The sequence below is a fragment of the Cucumis melo genome, chromosome 11, assembly GCF_025177605.1.
Source record: "Cucumis melo cultivar AY chromosome 11, USDA_Cmelo_AY_1.0, whole genome shotgun sequence".
In the NCBI taxonomy this organism is placed as follows: domain Eukaryota; kingdom Viridiplantae; phylum Streptophyta; class Magnoliopsida; order Cucurbitales; family Cucurbitaceae; genus Cucumis; species Cucumis melo.
The window spans coordinates 32740283-32761448 of NC_066867.1; the positions used below are offsets into that span (position 1 = coordinate 32740283).

The following is a 21166-nucleotide window of genomic DNA, read 5'->3' on the forward strand; positions in this document are numbered from 1 at the left end:
ATCGATATTTTCATTATTGTCTAACACTTATTCAATTTTTTTTGGCTTTTTACGGAAAATTTTGGAATATATGTTTTAACTTTGTACATTTTTCGAAAAATATCTATGTAGTTTTAAATTATTGGTTAAATTGAAAATTTTAACCGGTAGTTTAGAGATCAATTTTGACGTTTACGTAAAAGTTTCAATAATAATCTTCTACTTTAAAAAATATTTTTACCATTTGTTTTGGATAGAAATGTTAGTATTCTAGTTCAAATCCATCTATTGACTTTTAAATGCTTCAACGATACTCTTAAGCTTGCTAACATATATTTGTTGTACTGTCGGTACCTTGTTTCGAAAAAATTTATGAGTTATATGGATTTGTATGGGTACTATTGATCTCTCATTAAACATATTTAAAATGTTCTTATCGCGACTACAGTTCATTTTTTTTAAGTTATATTGACTCGAGAAATGACCAATATGAAAACAATTTGTATAGATAGCCTCGTTTTTTCATATCGAGCAAATGAGTGTTTATCGATAAATTGTACACTTAATAATAAAAATAATTTAAACAAAATGATCGACCACCCACTCGATCCAAACAAAAAGAAAAAAGAAAAAAGGTTGATCAGAAACCCATGGGCCATTCACCTAATAATTCTCATCACAATGTACCTTTCACAACTTGAACTTCGATACGAATGTTTATTGTGTTGATCTACACGTTCTTCAAACAAATTTTAACATCTCTAATTCTCTTGTGTTAGGTAATCGAGGTAACTTTTGATAGAATGTTCTGTAGTTGACGAATATTGTGGACAACAACTTTTACTGCTTATACATTGAAATTATAAATTAATCGTCAATATATGCAATAGAAGGTCAATGTTCGTAAAATACCCTTGAAGTATTCTTGAAAATTAACCAAAGATTTTACAAAGTGAAACAACACCCTGGATAACTCATGGACTAAAGTGTAATATGGAGCGACATATTTCAAGAACTCAATTGACAATATTTTTTCACAATCCCCCGTTCTATCTCTAAGAGATAAAATTTACACTTAAATTTGTTTAAAATCTATTGATATTTTGAAAAAAAAAATCATACTCATATAAGAACGGGCCATCAACAATATTCTTTATATTTTAAAAGTGTTTATCTACGATGGGACAACAAGAACAAATCAGCTAGAGGCAAAATTTCCCTCGTTGCAAGAAGAGAGGTCCACTTTTCCACGAGGACCGACTCGAACGAGGGCAGGGATTCCCCATTTAATCGAGATCTTGCCCCGCCCCATCTTCCATTCCTGTCTTGTGGAATTTTTTTCCTTTTTTTGTTATTACTATTTTTCTATAGTAATTTAATGTTATGCCAATCATTTTAATTATCTAGATATTCTATTTACATTTTTAAAAAAATTTATTGTTCAAATCACCAAAACAATGAATACATTTGAATTAGTGTACGAAAACGATATGTTTGAACTATACTAAATTTAGATCGTATATATAAATATTTTGGTAGATAATTATTTTATTAAACTTTAAAAATTTGAGTAATTTATCTTCGGATTATAATTGTCTATGTAAACTAATCATATAAACACCAACCATCTACTTAAAATCATTCAATGATAATAGTTTGTGTTAATTATTTGTTTTATAAATAAAAAATCAAATAATCATAGATAGAACTCGATCTTCTCAAATTTTCTAATCTTCATGGGGAACTAACCGGGTGGGACACGAGGAGCGGGAAAGCTATCCCCAACCCATCCCACCCATGGACATCCCGAGCTCTCCTCAATCTTTCCCACACCTTTCATAAACCCTAAACCCTAGTCTTCTATCTCATCGAATAGAAGCAATATTTCACATTATCACTTCCTCGTCTAGATGTTCTCTCATGTAACACGAGACTTTGAAAAACCATTTATGAGTTTGGGCCGATTTAGGGTGAGAGGTCCAGCCCAATAAGGCATTGTAGTGTGTAATTGAAAGTGGAATACGGTAATCTGAACCCAACCCGACCCTTTTCGCGCAATTACCCTCGCCCAGGCCTCGTTCTCTTTCTCAATATCAAACGAAGGGACCAACTCTCTCACTTCCTCTCCCATTTCCCCTCTCTTTCCCCTTTTCACCCTCAAATTCCTCAATTCCGCCTTGTGTTTTCCTTTCCACCAACTCTTCTTCTTCTTCTCCTTCTCCTTCTTCATCTTCATCTGGTTCCCGGTAAGTTCCTTTTCCCTCCCTTTTCTTTCTATTTTCTTCTTTAGCCACTGTTCCCCCCTAGATTCAGTTTAGTCTGTGCTCGAACATTCATTCAATTCGTCTCCTGTCATGTTCTCTACCGATTGTCTTATTACTTTTGTATTTCTTTGTTATCATATATTCTTCTTCCATTTCCAGCATGTATGCATATTCTTTTAACTACTTATTTATATGTTTGTGTTATCATTGGGTTAGCTTTAAAGTAGTTTAGAAACAGGGGTTAATGCTTTTCAAGTAAAGGGTATCGCGGGAATATGTTAGAAATTGCTTTTTTTTTTCTGGGACTAGTTGCATTTTTGAAAGCCACATCCCTTTTGTCTGGGTTTTGTTATCCATGCCCTTCTCCGCATCAATTCTATGTGATAGAGTTGTTTAAATGCATGCAGTTAGGTTATCAAAGAAATAGTTCTGTAGTTTAAGCATGGGGGACAGTGAAACTGTAGTTGCTCAAACATCTGAAGCCATGGGATATGCATCTGCTGGATATGTTTCGAGTGGCTATGCAGATAGCAGTACAAATGTAATTCCTCATCCTGGTGCTTTTCAATCTGTGATCACTGGAGACTTTTCTGTTTCACGTACCTCTGCAGATATGGGCGATGGTAATGCGTATGTTACGGATCCCAATTCTGTTCAGCAAGGAAATCATGTTGTTGAGGTGGACGAGATGAAGGCAGATGTGGTAGTGACCGACCATAGTCAGAATGCTGCTGTATCAGAAAATTCAGCAATGGAAACGGCACCGTTAGTTGGTCACGATTCTTCTGTTAATGGAAGTGTTGCTACTGAATCAGTCAATGCCTCATCAGTTGAGAATGGAAATGTTGTTGAGAATGCCAACGAGGCTCCTGAAGAACAGCACTTTGTTGATGGTTCTGGTATGTATCTCTGATATTAGTTTTCTGCATTTTCTCGATAATTTCATTTAGCAAAAAGCATTGAACAATTTGGAGGGGGAAATGTAGAAGTCATTGTAAAAGGTGCTGCATTTTGAAGGGCTCACAATGTAGAAGTGTTATGTTTCTGAACTATTAGAGTAATAAATATCCTCGAGAGGCAACAAAGAGTTCTGCATTTTGTTTCATAAAAATATGTCCACCTATTGTTTAAAAACATTAAAAAGTTTATTCAATTATTTTAATTCTAAGCCTCATATCATAATAAAGTTTCCTGGCTAGTTTTCCATCCTCTTTTTTATCTTGAGGCAAGCTGGGGAACTCACACTTTGTTGGACGACTGCTGGAACCCTTCTTATTTTTGCTTTAATTTGGTCCTTCACACAATTTCATTGAAGAATGAAATTACCAAAGAGGGGAGAGAGCCAAAGGAGTTACAAAAGACATCTCCAGTTGGTCTAAAGAGAATCAAAACTATAAGAATGGAATAACTTAGAAAATTTACACCAAGAGATAGCAATGAAGATAACATGCTCTAAAAGAGATCAAAATGTTGGGCTTTGTGGTTGAAATTTAAATTAAAACTATAATTAAAATCAAAATAGGTTTTCTGGTTGTGTTAATTAGGAAAAGGAGAATTCATCTATTAATATTACTATTGTTATTATTTGGATAGTTTTAGGACTCTTTCAATAACGATGAAAGGAGGAGGTATGGCTGAACGTAGTTAGCTGTTTTGACCAAGAAAAAAGTCGATGAAATTATGATTATCGTTTCTCATTAAAAAAAAATCATCCTATGTAAAAAGAAAAATATGAGGCTATCAGAGTTACCTGAAATATGTGTATGTTCCTTGAGAAATATTTACCTATAAAAAAAATCTTACTTAATATGTTTTTGTCTTTATAATTTAGTTTAGCTGTACTTTAGGGTCTAGGACAATATGGGTTCTGACTTACCATGGGTGAACTTTACGTGTTTCTTCTACGACTTGAAAAACCAATAGTTAGGTTTATGTTGCTGCACATCTCTTTTGGTTTTTTGGTTGTCATTAGTATGACTCAAATATATACACGCACAAATACACACACAGACATACATATATGTGTGCATGTATGAGGAAACAAATTTTATTGAAACAACTGCTTTCATTGAGAAAAAATGAAAGAAAACAAGGACAGTATTTCAGTCGTTAGTATGACTTCCTACTTCCACACATATTTTAACCCATTATTGTTGTTTCATTTCATTGCCCTTTTGTTTAATACCGTGGTATGAACATTAGACACAATCCCTATTTCATGTTTCTGCTCTGGGGAAGAACTTTTCTCAGCCTTTATATTTTGTGAAGAAAATATACTGCATATTTAGGTTACACCATTGCTAGGATTCTTTCTATTTCAATACTGTTATCAGTAATCACTTTAGGGTTACTGATAACAGGAACAGTGATTACTTTATTATGTTGCCTATATTTTTTCAGAAATGTAACTCAACTTCTTGTGATATTGTGTTGCCTAATATTTCCCCAACTGTTTTGGCAGTACCTCCACTATCTGCTGAGGAAGATAGACTGTGGAACATTGTGAGGGCCAATTCTTTAGATTTTAATTCATGGACTTCTTTGATTGAAGAGACAGAGAAGGTGGCAGAGGTATGCAAGAATTAATGTTAGCAGGTCGAATGGTTTTATTATTTTATGTTTACACTTGTAAAGAAGTACCAACAATGATGGCTGAATAAATTGGCAGTCTTACCCTCAAATTTCATCAATCACATGGATGCTGCCACAAAGCTTCCGTGATGTAGTCTTTAACATATTTCAAAGTAATGGTCGAGGAAGCAGTGTGAAATTTTTCCATGATGTGCGAAGTTTTGATTCTTGTCTAGGTCATGCATGCTGATATTTAATGTAGATTGTTTTCAGAAAATCACGTGTATGTTAAATATGATTTCCAGTGATCATGGTGGACGTAAGTAACATGGATTTTTTCATCATTAAATGTGCTATATTGTAAATGAATATATTTGCCCAAGAGGCCTGAGAAATATTCAGTGATTTTCTAATACTTTTACATCTGAAGAGTTTTATATGCAAGCAAGATTTCACATTTTATATTGATTCCTTATAATTTGATGCGCTGAAAAACACCTCAATTTAGTTGAGCTCATTTGGGCAACTAATTTTTACTAGAAGTCTGATTCCAATTTAACTGAAATTGCTTGAATTCTTTTCAGGACAACATACTCAAAATCCGGAGAGTTTACGATGCGTTTTTAGCAGAATTTCCTTTATGCTATGGTTATTGGAAGAAGTATGCAGACCATGAGGCACGTTTTGGATCTACCGACAAAGTTGTTGAGGTGTATGAACGAGCAGTACATGGGGTTACTTACTCAGTTGATATTTGGCTACATTACTGCATATTCACGCTTGGTACATATGGAGATCCAGAGACCATCAGAAGGTATAGCCTTCTGTTTCTACTGCATTTGTGCCTTTTCTGGTGTGCCATTACAATTCTTAGTTACTTGGACCTGATAACAATCTTTTTCTTTTTGCTTGTAACCTCGTTTTAGATGGCTGTACCAGTGATTTCCTACGTGTAAGGCGGAAAGATTTGATTGAAATGTATATTGGAATTGCATATTCCATTATGCATTCCCTTGAATTGGGGCTACACCGTTATTTGCCTTTTCTAAAATGTTTTTAATAAAAGAAATAGTGTCAATCTCCTGTCGTCTATTGTAGCTTATGCCTTAGTCTGTAGTTATGAGTGAACTACGGCAGTTGTGTAACCTTGGTCCACTGAGGTGCATCAATATACAAATTGCTGCTGGGAATATCTCGTTCAGTTATGCTCTAAGATGACCTCTGTCATTGCTTCATTCACGGACATAATATGATTTTTAGGAAGGTAAACGCAGCATGCAGAAGGGTTATATGCTATTAGAGTAAATTGTTCCTTCACCCTCAACGTTAGTGCAGTTGCTTTTGTGGATACTTTTGCATCACTTGATGATTTGGTTAACATAATAACCTATTTCCCGGTTGACCATGTTTCAGGCTTTTTGAGAGAGGATTAGCTTATGTTGGGACAGATTACCTCTCCTTTCCACTTTGGGATAAATATATTGAATATGAGTACATGCAGCAGGAATGGGGTCGCCTTGCCATGATATACACACGCATACTGGAAAATCCAAATCAACAGTTGGATCGTTATTTCAATAGGTTAGTATTGCTCACAATATTAGTGTTTGTTCTGATAATTTGATATTTCCCTCGGCCATTTGAAATCTTTTGGTTTTGAACTACGTTAATATAGTTGTTCTTTTGAGTTTTTACTCTTAGATATACTGCTTGTACTTTGCAAGTTAATGTTTTACGCCAGGCTGGGTTATGCACTCTTTCTTTGTCAAATTACATTCTATTTAAGGAAAACCTAATTCTGATTGATGGATACTTTTTAAACTTTTTGTTCTGTGGGATTAATACTGTGCCAATGGCTTGTTAAACTTCTTTCCTTGAAAGGAATCTAAAATGTTTCTTCCCCTTGGATGACTATGCAAATGTGTACAGTTTTAAGGAGTTGGCTGCTAGTCGACCATTGTCAGAATTGAAGAGTTCTGAGGAGGCTGTAGTGGATGTGCAATCAGAGGCTGGTGATCAAGTAAATGGGGAAGAAGGTCATCCTGAAGCTTCAGAACCATCATCTAAAACTGTAAGTGCTGGCTTAACAGAAGCAGAGGAGTTGGAGAAGTATATCGCCATTAGAGAAGAAATCTATAAGAAAGCTAAAGAGTTCGATTCTAAGATCATTGGTTTTGAAACAGCTATCAGAAGGCCCTACTTTCATGTTCGGCCACTAAATGTTGCAGAGCTTGACAATTGGCATAGTTACCTGGATTTTATAGAGCAAGAAGGAGACTTAAATAAGGTACTTTAGTTTGTTTCAGATTTTAAATGCATATGTCTTCTAGTTTTTAGTCGTCCCTTGTTATGTATTGACTTACAGTTAAAAAATATCTGCTGCATCATATGCTTTACTGGCTAAACCATTGGATGAAGCAACTATTTAATCGGGAATTTGAACTGAGACTAAAGCAGGGGCCTTCAATTTGGTTTCTTTAAGGCTAAGTACTTCAAACTCTCATTTATCAGTGGAGATTCTCGGTTCATGATGTGTTTGTTCAGTAATTTTTTATTCTTTTTAAAACTCCAATGTTATGCATGCAGGTATCTTATCTTCCTAACCATCTGTTGTCATGCAAGGAGGGTCCCTCATTTCATATTTGAGGGGCCTCTCTATTCTACCGAGGAGTATTTCTGTTGCATATCTCTTTTCTGTTTCTTATCACATCTTTACATTATGAATTTAAATGTAAAGACCGTTTTATATGTTTTTCCATTTTTTGCTCGAATTTTTTTTTGTGAACAGGTGGTGAAATTGTACGAGAGATGTGTGATTGCTTGTGCCAACTATCCTGAGTACTGGATACGGTATATTTTGTGCATGCAAGCAAGTGATAGTATGGATCTTGCCAATAATGCCCTTGCTCGGGCAAGCCAAGTTTTTGTCAAGGTAGGCAACAGATGCATCTGCCTTTTTCATCACCTATGATTACTGCTGGAGTTATCATGACTAAGAATGACCCAATCTTGATCATATGTTGCTAATGATTTATTTTCCTTGTTACCCATTCCATGCATGCAAGCATAGAATTATTGTGTACCAACCCTTTTACCTTATATTTATTTACATGTGGTTCCTCCTTTCTTTTTGCTATAGAGAATCCTACCATATGACCGTAAAAAGTATGCTAGCTGTATTATAATAGATGCCCCATGACTAAGTTTGTCAACAGCTACCCCATTTTTCATGAGATATTGTTGTCGTCTATGATGTGCATGAAGTGGGAAATTTTTCTTCAGTTAGTAAATAAATTTAGATTTATGTTAACATGGACATTTTCCCAAACTTTCAACAGAGGCGACCAGAGATTCATTTATTTGCTGCCCGGTTCAAGGAGCAAAATGGAGACATTACTGGTGCTCGTGCGTCCTATCAACTTGTGCATAGTGAAATTTCACCTGGCCTTCTTGAAGCAATTATTAAGCATGCTAATATGGAACATCGTTTGGTAAGTTCTATTAAATAAGTTCTGATACATATTTTGATGCGTTCTTTTTCTAATTTGGTGGTTGGAATTTTTAGGGAAACCTGGAAGATGCATACTCTGTATATGAACAGGCTATTGCTATTGAACGAGGGAAAGAACATTCTCGTGCATTACCACTGTTATATGCTCAGTACTCAAGGTTTCAGAACTTGGTATGCTGGCGGAAATTGTGGTCCCTGCACTGCTGAGTCTGTTTACATAATTATGCATTTTGCATTTGATTTTTCTTGTTTTTGTTACTGCTTCTTTGCACCTCTAACTTGAATGGTGAGTATTAGTCTTTAGTTATCTGATCTTAGAAATTAGGAGCATAAGACTTACAGTATGCCTACATGCAAGAGAGCAAAAAAGTTCAAACAGAAAAAGAGGGATTGTTATTTTGTGAAGGAAGGTTCTTGATGCAACAAGGAGAGGAGGATATGTGGTGCAGCTGAGAAAATCTTTAAGGAACACTCAAAGTAGTATTTTATTATGATTAAAAAAAATTTACCAATAGAAAGGATGGAAAGGATGAAGCCTCTACTTTGTACACATCTATGTATGTTTTGGTGTAAATGCACTTCATATTTTTGTGATTACTATCTTACTGCTCTTATAGCTGAATGGAATAGCAATATGCAGTTTCTCATGGCTCTTTTGCCATTTTGTTATTTCATAATAATTTCATAATATCAATGAAATTATGATTGTATGTTTCTCGTAAAAACCGATGAACACTGTACTTGATTATACTCTCGAGAAGAACATGTCCTGTCTCTGCTAATCATATCTACAATCATTTCTTATTTGGGTTCTATTTTGTCTTGGTGCGGATGATTCTGTGTGGGTCTCTTTAGGCCATGGGTTGGGGTCATTTTACTCCTTGAGTTATGTGTAACTCCTTTCTGCAGAGTAGTTATTGCTGTGGCTTCTATCTATATATTTGGTCGTTGATGACTTGAGGATCTTCAATAATCTGGTTATGTTATCAATTTTCTTCCAAGAGTTAAAGAAGCTAAAAAACTTTCTTATGTAAACTCAGACCAGTACAATCTGTGTAAGAAGTATTTTCATAGGATTTGTCTGGAATTTAATCAATACACATTTTTGTGGTTCTCGCTAATGAATATTAATATTCTCATTTTTCTTCTCCATTTAGGAAATTGGGCTACTAAATATTCTAGTTGTAGCTGTAGTTAGTAAAATTTGCAAATATTTATTTTACTGGCCATTGATATTTTTCTGTTGATACTGATGCACGGCTTATTAATTGAAGTATTCCATAGCTGATCAATAAGTTCCATTCATACTAAATTAAGGAAGCTGGCTATTTTCACTTTGGTCTGTGCTCAATTTTTTAAGCAGTTTTAGTACTTGTTCATTTTCTATTGAACAGTCTCCTGGGGCATGTGATCAGCTGGAAATGGCATCTTTCTTGAATTTTGAAGTGTTTTTTTTTTATTGAATGTGTTGACAGGTATGTAAGAATGAAGGAAAAGCTAGAGAAATTCTGGATAAGGCAGTTGAGCATGGTGAATTGTCCAAACCACTTATTGAGGTACTCTCTTTTCTCTATTTGAAACATTTGAATTTTTCTCTCATAAGCGTCGTTTTCATGTGGTTAAATGTATACCTGTTTGCCTCCATGATACATCCAGGCCTTGATACATTTTGAGGCAATTCAGTCTACGACAAAGAGAATTGATTATTTAGATTCATTAGTTGAAAAGGTCATAGTGCCCAACACAGAGAATGCGACAGTCGTGAGTGCTTCAATGAGGGAGGAGTTATCGAGCATTTTCTTGGAGGTACGAATAAAGTTTTCATGTTTGCAGGGGAAAAACTTTTGAGGGTTGATAGGCGTAATTACTCATTGCAAGTTACATGTGAAGAATCAATTCTAGTATACTACTAACTGTTGCTTTATGTTTTTCGGTCTAACATTGAGACAGTTTGATATAAGATTATCTAGTTATAAAGGTCTCTTGTTTTTCCACCTTACTCTGGATCTCACTGTCTCTTTGGAGTTGTCAATATTTCCATAGCATGTATGATACTCTGGGACAAAACTACACTGAGTTGAAGTATTTCGAAGGAAGAAAATTTGTATTGGATGATACTGAAAACTGGAAGTAGATGCTCATGACATGAAATCTTTTTTACGTTTTGTTGATTTGGAAATCTTTCTAGCATTGAAATATGTTGGATCGAGTTTTGCTGAACATGCTGATCAATGATTTTGCAGTTTCTGAATCTCTTTGGAGATGTTCAGTCAATCAAGAAGGCTGAGGACAGACATGTAAAGCTATTCATTTCACATAAGAGTACATCAGAACTGAAAAAACGCCTTGCGGATGATTATTTAGCCTCTGAAAAAGCAAAAATGGCCAAATCCTATCCTAGTGTGGCTTCACCAGCACAATCTTTGATGGGTGTTTATCCAACTGGTCAAAATCAATGGGCAGCTAGCTATGGAGTACAACCACAAGCTTGGCCTCCTGTCGCTCAAGCACAGGGTCAACAATGGGCACCGGGTTATACTCAATCGGTAAGACCATCTTTCATCCCTTTTGTTTTAAAATTAATACATGTCATGAAATTTATGTGGAAACGTTGCATACAAATTATTTAATCACTCTTGCTGTGTTTTTTACCCGTGCAGGAGAATTTTCATGAATAGCAAAATATTAAAACTATTTACAAAATATAGCAAAATTTATTCATCTCTAGCCTATTTTTGCTATTATGTGTAAATAGTTTTAATATTTTTCTACTTTTAAAAATGTTCCTTTAAATTATTTTTTTTTCATATACTTTCTACCTTTCCAGAAAAATAATTAGTCATTTTGGATATATGGGGCATGCTTTGATTTTAAGGTTGCAATTTCCAATATTCATGAGGAAAATTGAGGGTATTTTAATTTCTCCTGCAAACATGGACGAAAAAGTAAAGAATAGAAAAAGAATAACCCTCGTGTGTTTCTTCCCATCTACTTAATTACAGGCCTCGTATAGTGGGTATGGAAGCACATACACGAATCCACAAGTGTCAACATCGGTGTCACAAGCCTCCACTTACGCCACGTATCCTCCTACATACCCTGCCCAGGTATTAAATCGTCATCTCTGGTGAATTTCAAATATTTAGGCTTTCTGATAAATCACCACCACTTCCACCTATGTATTTATTGACGTATTGTGCTAATTTTCAGCAGCAGGCGTATTCTGCTCAGACTTATGCCCAACCAACTGCGCAAGCAACAGTAGCACCATCACAGCAGACGGCTTCAGTCGCTCAGCCGTATTACGGGAGTTACTATATGAATGGATGAGAAAGGGTATTAGTATTCGTAATTGTAATCTAAAATTTTCCCCTTACGTACGAATACGATCTACTTACATCCTGTACCTTTGATTTTTAGGGACATGGGTATGGTATAGTATAGCTAACACAAAAGTAGGGGACAGTTCTAGAATCTTCTTCCTAATTCTTCGTGTCTTTTAATTTTTGTTGTGCCAATGATTAGGGGTTTGGATATCAGAATTTATCATTGCCAAGTAGTCAGGAGAGGTAATGAATTCAACCAACACTGTTTCTTGTGAAAATTGTTTGGTTGTTATATCTGTATGCAGAGGCCTATTATGTGGTGCTTTGATGGATGGTTTAGAATCAAGTTTTGGAGGGGAAGGGGTGGTCATCGGTCGGCGGGAGTTAGTTTCCCATTCAAACCGATGTCGAACTGACCGCAGCTGGTTTGGGAAAAACCAAACCGCTCTTGACCATTTTCGACACATGAAATTGGTCAACTTGGTTTTTCGGTCTGTCGTATCCACCCTTAGAACTTTGATGCCATCTTTTTTGTCAGCTAATAGTAAGCTCTTTACATTTCCGCACTCTTTAAATGCTTAAAAAACACTTCTGTTAAATGATTTAACTTCTATTGAAGTTTGCACACTTGCAGAAAAACTCTATCTTTCACCATCTCGTTGCAATTGTTGATGAATTTCGTGCTTCCTTATAATTATGTTCAGGTTTTTTAGGGATATCAAGAATATGATTTTTTTTGAAGCAAATGTATATAGATTATAGATTAATGATATTTGTTATTCGTCTTTCTTCCTAAAAAAGAAAGAAGAAAGAAACAAGCTTAAATAATTAAATTTATTGAAAATATAGAGATTAAAATTGAATAGTTTAAGGTACATAAAAACAAAGGGCGTCAAATCTTCGAATGAAATCAAAAGAAAAAGTAACAATTTTTTCCGAGTACATTTTAAGAAAATATTTTGTCATGTGTCATGCAATTTTCTTGAAGTTTCTAATGAGTATACTGTATTTAGAGAAATGCTAAAAGTAATTTTCAGAAATGACAATGTGATCCAGCAGAGAGGACAATGACAACACCACTTACTGTTTTTCTATTTAAAGTTATCCTCCTCATGAAAAAAACCCTATTCTATTTCCCCTAAAATTTTAATTGGTTTATAAACAATAGTTTTTCAAATGGATTCTTTATTTATTTTTCTTAGAGAATTTAATTTTCTTCCATCTACGGGAATGCAATCAAATCCTTGAGTTTGAGTTGTAAGAGTACATTATTTTTTAGTATAATAAGAAAGAGAAATGAGAGATGAGATTGTATATGTCATTTTCTTTTACATCTTAAAATAGGTAAAAAGTTAATATTTGTTTATTTTAAAACATCAAATTAATATTTGTATCTCAATTTCAAATTCAAAAACATAAAAAAAAAATAACAATAAAAGATTTTCTAAAAATTTTGGGAATTACATAATTGAAAAATAATTATAAATACACACACAATCTATGGAAATAAAATGCTTTAAAACTTATTAACTTGTTTGTTTTGGTTAAATTCCACCATAGACTGTTTTAACCACAAACCAACATTAGAAAGGATTCTATTTTTTCAAAAGCAATATTCTCTCTCTCTTTTTTATTAACTATTTCAACCCGACCATTGAATTAGAATAGGAATTTAAACCATAAAATTCATTGAAAAATCTTCATATATTTTGACAAATCTTTTCCCTACATTTTGTCAATAGTAAAATCGACTTCGAGATAACCAATCAAGAATCCTCAAGACTTTTCTCAATGTTTTTGACATTTTTCTAACTCTCTCCTTTTCATTTGAATATTCCAATATATTTAACCATAAAAATCTACCATTTACCAGAAGTACTCACCGGGTCGGGTAATTTAAGCAAACAACCCCACCCACCCACCCACCCGACAAAAGCATCCGTAGCAAAGGAGAGAAGCATGTGGAGATCTAGCCGTTGATTGAGAATTAGGTATAACGTGGCAGCACCGATGAAGAGTAGGGCCCAGTAATCGAAGGGACGAGATTTAATATCGTCATTTTTCTTTTGTGTATATATATAAATAAAAGCGAATCGTTTTTAGTGTATGAAAGTGTGTAACCAAAAACCCAAAAAGGAAAAGAAGAAAAAAAGAAAACAAAGAAAAGAAAAGAAAAGAAAATCCCTTTAGCTTCCGCTTCCGCTTCCATAGATCTGCATAGCAGCTGCCTTTGCCTTTGAGGTTTTTCCTTATCGCCATCTCTCCGATCTCCGGCTTCCTTATCGGCGCCGCCTTCTCCTTTTCTTTTTCCTATTCCTTTTGGCTTTTTTTTTTTCCATCACTTCCACCGTGGATAATCCACGATTCGCCATTTTTTAACAAACTTAACCGATTCCTTAACTACTCTTACCTTCTAGGGTTTTCTGCTTCCTGTTTTTTTGTCTCCCTGGATCTACCCACCTTCGTACTTAACTGAGTTTTAGGTTTTTTGGGGATTTTGCATGCTGTCCTCGGTGAACTGAGCTTTTACCTTTTCCTCTGTTTTTTTTTTAAATTTTATTTTATAGTTGCGAAAATGGCAGCTTATTCTGGATCTGTCAGCGCTGTCCAGGTTTCTTTCTTCTTCTAACCTTGTATTTGTCTATGTCTCTGTGCATTTCTTGGGTTTGATGAGTGCATATGCGTTTCGAGATGGTGCAGGTTGGGTCTTACTTTGTGGAGCAGTACTATCATGTTCTTCGGCAACAACCTGACCTTGTTCACCAATTTTACTCTGAAGCTAGCTCCATGATTCGGGTTGATGGGGATTCCTCTGAGACTGCTTCCACAATGCTGGTACTTCTGGTTTTTTTAATATGTTATTTGGTTAAGCTTCGGGAGTTGATAATCTCGTCGTTTGTTGAATTTTGTCGTTGGCAACAGTTTGGCTCAACGTCTTGAGTTTCTAATGGTTTGTAAATTTTTGATTTGTTATAAAACTGTTGATCAACGTAGTGTTAGGGTTTTAGCTATGGAAATGGTTACTATTTAGTGGGTTTATGAATTTTTCACTTGTGTGTGAAGGTGAAGGTCAAGGAAAAATAAATGTACACGGTGTTCCATTACTTGTTTGGTGTGAAATACTCTGCTAGCACGTTATGCACGATGTAAACAAGTGTTAGTTTTATTTACATGTTGCTTACTTTAGCTTTTCTTCTGCAGCAAATACATACACTTATCATGTCGCTAAATTTCACTGCGTTTTCAATCAAGACGATCAACTCAATGGATTCTTGGAATGGTGGTATTCTAGTAGTGGTTTCAGGTTCTGCAAAGTCAAAGGAGTTTAATGGGATGAGGAAGTTTGTGCAGACATTTTTTCTCGCTCCTCAAGAGAAGGGTTACTTTGTTCTCAATGACATATTCCATTTCATCGAGGAGGAGGAGATAGTTCAGCACAACCCGTTGCCTGTAATATCAGAAAATAAATTTGAAGCTGACCTAAATGCTCCCAGCTCCATTCCAGAGCCACCAGGTACTCTGTCAATAGTATTGAATAATTGAGCATAAATCTCCTAGCTTTCTTGCTTTTCTTATAGATGGGGATAATTTATATTCTTTTTATGATAGCCATTATTAGTGGGTTCTTTTCCCTTCACACCGTGGTTTGATCTTTTGGAACATTTGTGTAGCTATGTGTATTATTTTTAGAAGATCTCAAAGATTCGTGATAGTTGGAAGGGATGAAAAGTTCTTTTATCATAGTCGTAGTTAGTAGGTTCTTTTCCCTTCACATGATGCTTTTGTTCTTCTGGAGTAATTGTGTAGCTATATCATGTTTGTATTGGTTTTGGAAGGTCTCCAAGATTTGTGATAGTTAAAAGTGAAATTGTTTGAAGTGGTTTCTAGATTGGCCTGAGCCATTCAGTAGGTTTTTAAATCGGATACTTCTCTTGATTTGTTTGGTAGTTTCCGACTATGTTTTGGAGGAGAATGCGAGAGAGTATGTGGACTCGGTTCATATAGAAGATGATCCAGTCGATAAATACAGCCTTCCTGAGCAACAGCAACAAGAAGAATTTGAATCTGAAGTTGTTGTGGAGGAGGCTCCTGTGGAGGATTTGGTTGCTTCTCATCAAAATGTGGTTAACAGTGTTCAGGAGCCTATTTCTGCAGTGAATGATGAACCCATTGGAGAACCAGAAAAGAAAACTTATGCTTCCATTGTAAGTACGCATTACCATAGTGATGCTGCTGGTGCCTGTGTTTTTGCGCTGTATGTGTGCTCACACAATAGCAATAAGCCATTGGCATCTTTTAATATTTAGTTTTTGTGACTAAAATGGGTATAAATGAAATATAACCAAATTGAGGAAAACACAAGTGGACAAGCAATATGCCTTAAGATTTTTTTTTGAGCCGTATATGAATTTGTGTTACAAGTGTGAAATCATTTTCTTATATTTTGATAATATCAAACTATGTAGTTGAGAGCTGCTAGAGCAGAAGCTGCACAATCAGCTATTCCACAACCATCATTTTATCCAAGTGCTCCGGCTACTTCTGACTGGAACCACATTCCAGAACCAGCCCCTCAACACGTAAACCCTGCACCATCATATGCTCCCGAACCTGTACCAGATACAATAGAAGAAGGTTTTGGTGTGGAAGATGAAGGTCAAATTCTTTGTTCATCTTTAGATTATCATGTTTACAATATAATCATGCCAATAGTCTGAAACTTCATCATTGCTTTTTTGTATTTGTACTTCTGTCTCTGACTCTATATAATGGGGTATGTGAGTATTGATATTTTGGTTTCATAGGTGGGATTTTAATTATCCTTTGTTGGTTTTATTCGGGATTCATACTTCACCTGAAATTTCGTATGATATTTACTTAGGCTTATTTTGCAGTACAGTATTCTGCATGCTGTTTGCATTGTGTAGGGACATGGGAAAATTGTTGTTAAAATGGGTGTTTACATGAGAACTGTATTTGAGCGTTTCGAGATGTTGAAACTTGAAAGGTTTGGTTGTACCTTGTATAATTCTCATTCCCAAAGCTTCTGATTAGTCTTATGTTGTCCTATCTTCAGGTGAACCAAAATCTGTCTATGTTAGAAACTTGCCGCCCTCTGTTACTGAAGCTGAAATTGAGCAAGAATTTAAAGATTTTGGTAGAATTCTTCCTGATGGTGTATTTATTAGGTCTCGAAAGGTCAGTACTTTATTTTTTGATGTTTGTTGGTTAATCTTTACTGGCTGGCTTAACATATATTTCTTTGTACAGGAGATTGGGGTTTGTTATGCTTTCGTTGAGTTTGAAGATATTCTTGGTGTTCAAAACGCTCTAAAGGTTTGGGCTGCATTTGAACTTTTTTGTTGTTTATTTTTCATTTGTATTTGTTAGACCTCAAAAACGAGCCTTGTTTCGTTTTTTTTTTAAAAAAAAAACATTTCAAACCATTTGGGCTTTCTGGGCTGTTGTGCTTTGAAAAGATTTGTGTATGAAGAATTAAAATTCTGTTTCATGTTGCGTGCTGGTTAGATTTAGATTTTGCTTTTCCATGGTAAATTTCAAATCTTGGCATGTTTTGCTACAGGCCTCTCCTATTCAAATAGGTGGAAGGCAAGTCTACATTGAAGAGCGGAGGCCAAACAGCAGCGGTGCTCGGGGAGGAAGTAAGTGCAAATATAGCTATGAAACATACTGGCATTTGTGTTTTTGAGGTCTTTAAATCATCATGCATTTTCCAATTTTTACTTGTTTTCTTGTTTTCTAATACTATTGTTTTCCGTAGTTATTATGATACAATCAAGGCATGCCACACGCACTTTTAATCATTTGAGATAGAACCTTTTGAAGATTGGTATACAGGCAAGAATAAAAAATGCGAAATTAAACATAAACCAATGTAATAAAGAAATTCTTTATAAATTTTTAACGAAGATATCTGAATTATTACTACCTACTACATTGTTTCTCGTCAAAATGAAATCCATCAAATTGCTGCAATTGGCTGTTCTGAAATTGTCGATGCCCACCTCGTCCAGTCTATATATGCTTTTCCTAGTTCATCAATAAGCACTTTGCATATCCTTGCTATTGATGATTTGTTTGGATTGGCTCACATGGATAGTTTCTGATGCATTTGTTGGTGGTGCCATGAACAGGAAGGGGAAGAGGGAGAGGTAGTTACCAGTCAGATGCCCCCAGGGGACGATTTGGTTCTCGTAGTTTGGGTCGAGGAAGCAGCCAGGATGGAAGTGACTACGGTCGGTTGAGAGGCAATGGTTTCCCTCAGCGGGGTTACCACAAGGTTCAATAGTATCATCAATCAATCAGTACCAGTTTGTTTATAACCATTATGGAGATGAAACTTTGGAAGAGTTTTTGATATGGAAGGTGGTTACTACGTTTGATGGTTCAGAGAAAAAGCAGCGTCTCCGATGTTGAGTGGTTTAGGAATTGGTTTGTAGTTTGTGTTTTTGAGCGTGTGAGTTGACATTACTGGAAATGTTAATTTGTGAGGAATTGATTATTAAGATAAGATGGTACTTTTCCCCCTTGGATGGTTTTTTAAGATGCAATTCAAGTGGGGAAATTTTGGCATTTCAAGTACAAGCACTTGTTAGGCAATGTGAGGGAAAAAGACTTGAGAGATGATGATCCTTTTCATTAAATCATATACTGAAACTTGTTTGCTTTCTCCCTACTACCTCTGTCTGTTCTTGTTTGTTTCTTCACTAACATTGCATTGCAGAAACATGGAACAAATTTGAATATGCTGCAACAATGTTTATTATCAATGATGATGGGATTATTCTACAACGAAGGAAACAAGAAAAAGAAGTTGCCATTCACTTTCATCTCAAGCAGTTGCAGCTGCCGTGTAAGTTTTTGTTGCTGTCTCTTTTCCTATGCTTTGTTCATCTTCATTCTCCTCTGTTTCCCACAGGAAATTGGCATAGGCTGCTTGCACATGGCTGAAAGATTCACAATGTAATTTCTTTTTGCATCAATCTTCCTCTTCAAACATTTCTTTCTTATTATTCTCATTCATATCACAGTAAAAGCGCTATAACATAAGGATTCAGTTATACTAATATCTTGTTGACCTTAGTCTCCATCTAAGTTGATATGTAATGGACACGACTGACCCACCATATTTTAAAAATCAAATGAGTTGATGCATTTATATGCTTAAAAAAACTTAACTTAATACAAAAAGTCAGTATCATTTATCTTTCTAATCTACTCGACGAATATTCTATGCATGTTTAACATATTTGTTTTTCTAATATACGTGTTGATACCAAGTTAAGGTTGTTTGTGTTTATTTACTGTTCATGACTTAGTTGAGGACTAAAGTTATACTCTATATCATTTCGAAGAAATAGTAAAGAGGGAAAAGATAGAATGAAGGTGGGAAGTGACTACCTGTCATGTGGAGAAGCTTGCAGAGCCCTTTGAAAATAGGATATAGCTTTTTGTTGGTCATGATGCAACTCCCACACTAACTTGGCATATTTTGACAAAATTTCTCCATCTTGGGAATCCATTAAAATGGCTCTGCTGTAATACTCTTCTGCTCTTCGCAGGTCTCCTTTCCTCTGCCAACAAAATCATATGCAAAGAAATTCCCTTAGATTCACTGGCTAATTATGACCATAACGAAGGCCGGAATTGGAATTGGTATCGAAGTTTTCAATTGTTTGAAAAATCTCATAGCGTTTAATAATTTATAGCCATCTTCTCTTTTCAAGTTTTTAACCTATACTTAAAATAGTCTACCCTTAACATAAGAGTATTACAATATTACAATGAGCAAACTATTATAACAAACTCAAAAACAACATTAAAAATAAATTGAAATTACGATATTACAATGTGCAAACTATTATAACAAACTCCAAATTCAAAAGCAACATTAAAAAAAATTCGAAAAATTTATGGTGGTTAATAAAACAACATTAGAATTTTTTAAAAGTTAAAGTTAAAATATTTTTGGCTCTTTTCCTTAGAAAGTTGTTCAATTTTGCTCTTCAATACTATCAATGGTCCAACTTTGAGTGCTGATTCTTGTAAGGATCATTTTGAGTGCTGATTCTTGTAAAAATCTTTTCTGTTTGTATTGTTATTTTTAAGCGACTAAATTTAAGATTTATAATAAAAGAACTATACGAATATTCTAAATAAAAAAGTTTGAATTCGGCCTAAAAAAATCGTAGCATTATAGAGAAATGCAAACAAGGGTAGAAGGGTAGAAGCGCTTGCCTTGTACAAGAACTCCGCATAGTTACTCAAAACAAGAGCATTCCCCGGATTCTCCACCACCATTTTCTTGTAATACTCCTCCATCCCATATTCTTCACCTCCTCCTCCACCCCCGCCTCCAGTATGCAGTCGACCACCACCGCCACCATCACCCGGTCCTCCTCCGATGCCGAGTCCTCTAGCCAGATACATCTCCTTCCGTAAATCACCCACAAAACCAATCCCATCACCACCAGCACCCACTCTACTCCAAGCTTGTTCCATAGCCCTAACCTCCGGAGTTATCACGGCAGCGTTAATGCCAAAATTCCCCAAATCATCTTCCTCTTCCTCCGTATCAATCTCTCGATCCTCCTCCTCCTCCTCATCTTCTTCAGTCCTAACTCTAGAACCGTAGAAGGAAAACGAGGGAATAGTCTGGAGAACAGAGCGTTTGAGGCCACGGGAAAACTTATTAGAGGATTTGAAATTTACGGAATCAGAAGAAAACGGATCTTCATGGACATCAATTACATTAGAAGCATGGGAAATAGTATTCAAATTCCCTTCGGAGTTGGTTCTCCGAAAGCCAGATGGAGCCGGGGCGCGATGATGGTCGGAGAAAGAAGGGGATGAGTTAAGAGAAGCAGTGGTGGTGGAGAAAGAAAGCGGTTTATTATTGCAGTGGAAAGGGAAAGTGGAAGGGGAGTGTTTCCCGACGAGGTCATTGTGGTGGTGATGGTGGTCAGGGGGGAGAAGAGAGCCAAGAAGCGGCGTTGAAGAGCTTTTGAGGAGCATAATTATGATTTTGTTGAGTTTAGAAGATATTTGATTGTTTTATGAGGGAGGGAGTGGATGAAGATCAGCAGATGGCAATGGAAGATACCGATAAAAAAAAAAAAGGTCGGTGTCCCCTCACGGAAAAACAACCTTTTCCCTTCCCTTTCACGTTGGCATCACATTTTTAAAATGTCCAATCTCCACCCAAATATCTCCTTTTTAATTTTACATAAATATCCATATTCATATTTATTTATTTTAAAAAAATTATGATAAACTACTAAATAAATTTATCATTTCTTAGAAGAAATATTTTATTTGTTTTAAATTATTTATATTATACTTACATACTATTTATGTATTTTTCTATAATATACTAAAAATATCAATTCAAAATGATAACAAAAATATTTAGAATGTCCGTAAAGTTCAATGTTGTAGTTGACATTATATAATTCCACCTTTTTCATTGTGACAGATTTCTATGCTTTCGTGAA

General features: G+C 35.3%; 3 protein-coding genes across 8 annotated transcripts; 2 read left to right on the forward strand and 1 right to left on the reverse strand.

Moving 5' to 3' along the window:
- The first annotated feature begins 1746 nt into the window (after positions 1 to 1746).
- LOC103498921 (pre-mRNA-processing factor 39-1) lies at positions 1747 to 11929 on the forward strand. 5 transcript variants are annotated; one of them, XM_008461736.3, is made up of 14 exons: positions 1747 to 2225; positions 2651 to 3142; positions 4705 to 4814; positions 5399 to 5628; positions 6228 to 6395; positions 6744 to 7101; positions 7603 to 7746; positions 8153 to 8305; positions 8380 to 8496; positions 9801 to 9881; positions 9982 to 10131; positions 10569 to 10871; positions 11328 to 11432; positions 11536 to 11929. In XM_008461736.3, exons 2-14 carry the CDS (start codon positions 2686 to 2688, stop codon positions 11653 to 11655), a joined length of 2496 nt encoding a protein of 831 aa, XP_008459958.1. In that variant the 5' UTR covers positions 1747 to 2225; positions 2651 to 2685; the 3' UTR covers positions 11656 to 11929. The 5 variants fall into 5 exon arrangements, with proteins under 5 accessions (XP_008459958.1, XP_008459959.1, XP_008459960.1 ...); XM_008461737.3 differs by having other exon boundaries at positions 11539 to 11929; XM_008461738.3 differs by having other exon boundaries at positions 2855 to 3142.
- Positions 11930 to 13427: 1498 nt separating this feature from the next.
- LOC103498922 (nuclear transport factor 2) lies at positions 13428 to 18348 on the forward strand. Of its 2 annotated transcripts, XM_008461742.3 has the most exons (10): positions 13754 to 13892; positions 14219 to 14262; positions 14352 to 14486; positions 14853 to 15165; positions 15600 to 15856; positions 16118 to 16307; positions 16729 to 16850; positions 16923 to 16988; positions 17236 to 17314; positions 17807 to 18348. In XM_008461742.3, exons 2-10 carry the CDS (start codon positions 14227 to 14229, stop codon positions 17959 to 17961), a joined length of 1353 nt encoding a protein of 450 aa, XP_008459964.1. In that variant the 5' UTR covers positions 13754 to 13892; positions 14219 to 14226; the 3' UTR covers positions 17962 to 18348. The 2 variants fall into 2 exon arrangements, with proteins under 2 accessions (XP_008459963.1, XP_008459964.1); XM_008461741.3 differs by having other exon boundaries at positions 13428 to 14262.
- LOC103498923 (uncharacterized) lies at positions 18289 to 20859 on the reverse strand. Its single transcript, XM_008461743.3, has 3 exons — positions 19911 to 20859; positions 19074 to 19246; positions 18289 to 18619 (listed from the first exon to the last, which is right to left on the reverse strand). The coding sequence occupies exons 1-3, from the start codon at positions 20685 to 20687 to the stop codon at positions 18505 to 18507; spliced, it is 1065 nt and encodes a 354-aa protein (XP_008459965.1). The 5' UTR covers positions 20688 to 20859; the 3' UTR covers positions 18289 to 18504.
- Between the last annotated feature and the right edge of the window lie 307 nt (positions 20860 to 21166).

What these genes read in the sequence shown, in the direction of transcription:
- LOC103498923 (XM_008461743.3), bottom strand. Translation starts at nt 20,687, where the DNA reads ATGCTCCTCAAAAGCTCTTCAACGCCGCTTCTTGGCTCTCTTCTCCCC. An exon ending in ATGCGGAGTTCTTGTACAAG is followed by an intron (nt 19,247 to 19,910) that starts GCAAGCGCTTCT and finishes TTTTGTTGGCAG; the next exon opens with AGGAAAGGAGACCTGCGAAG. An exon ending in CAAGCTTCTCCACATGACAG is followed by an intron (nt 18,620 to 19,073) that starts GTAGTCACTTCC and finishes TGAATCTTTCAG; the next exon opens with CCATGTGCAAGCAGCCTATG.
- LOC103498921 (XM_008461736.3), top strand. Translation starts at nt 2,686, where the DNA reads ATGGGGGACAGTGAAACTGTAGTTGCTCAAACATCTGAAGCCATGGGA. An exon ending in CTAATATGGAACATCGTTTG is followed by an intron (nt 8,306 to 8,379) that starts GTAAGTTCTATT and finishes TGGAATTTTTAG; the next exon opens with GGAAACCTGGAAGATGCATA. An exon ending in ACTCAAGGTTTCAGAACTTG is followed by an intron (nt 8,497 to 9,800) that starts GTATGCTGGCGG and finishes ATGTGTTGACAG; the next exon opens with GTATGTAAGAATGAAGGAAA.
- LOC103498922 (XM_008461741.3), top strand. Translation starts at nt 14,227, where the DNA reads ATGGCAGCTTATTCTGGATCTGTCAGCGCTGTCCAG. An exon ending in TATTTATTAGGTCTCGAAAG is followed by an intron (nt 16,851 to 16,922) that starts GTCAGTACTTTA and finishes TTCTTTGTACAG; the next exon opens with GAGATTGGGGTTTGTTATGC. An exon ending in GTGTTCAAAACGCTCTAAAG is followed by an intron (nt 16,989 to 17,235) that starts GTTTGGGCTGCA and finishes GTTTTGCTACAG; the next exon opens with GCCTCTCCTATTCAAATAGG.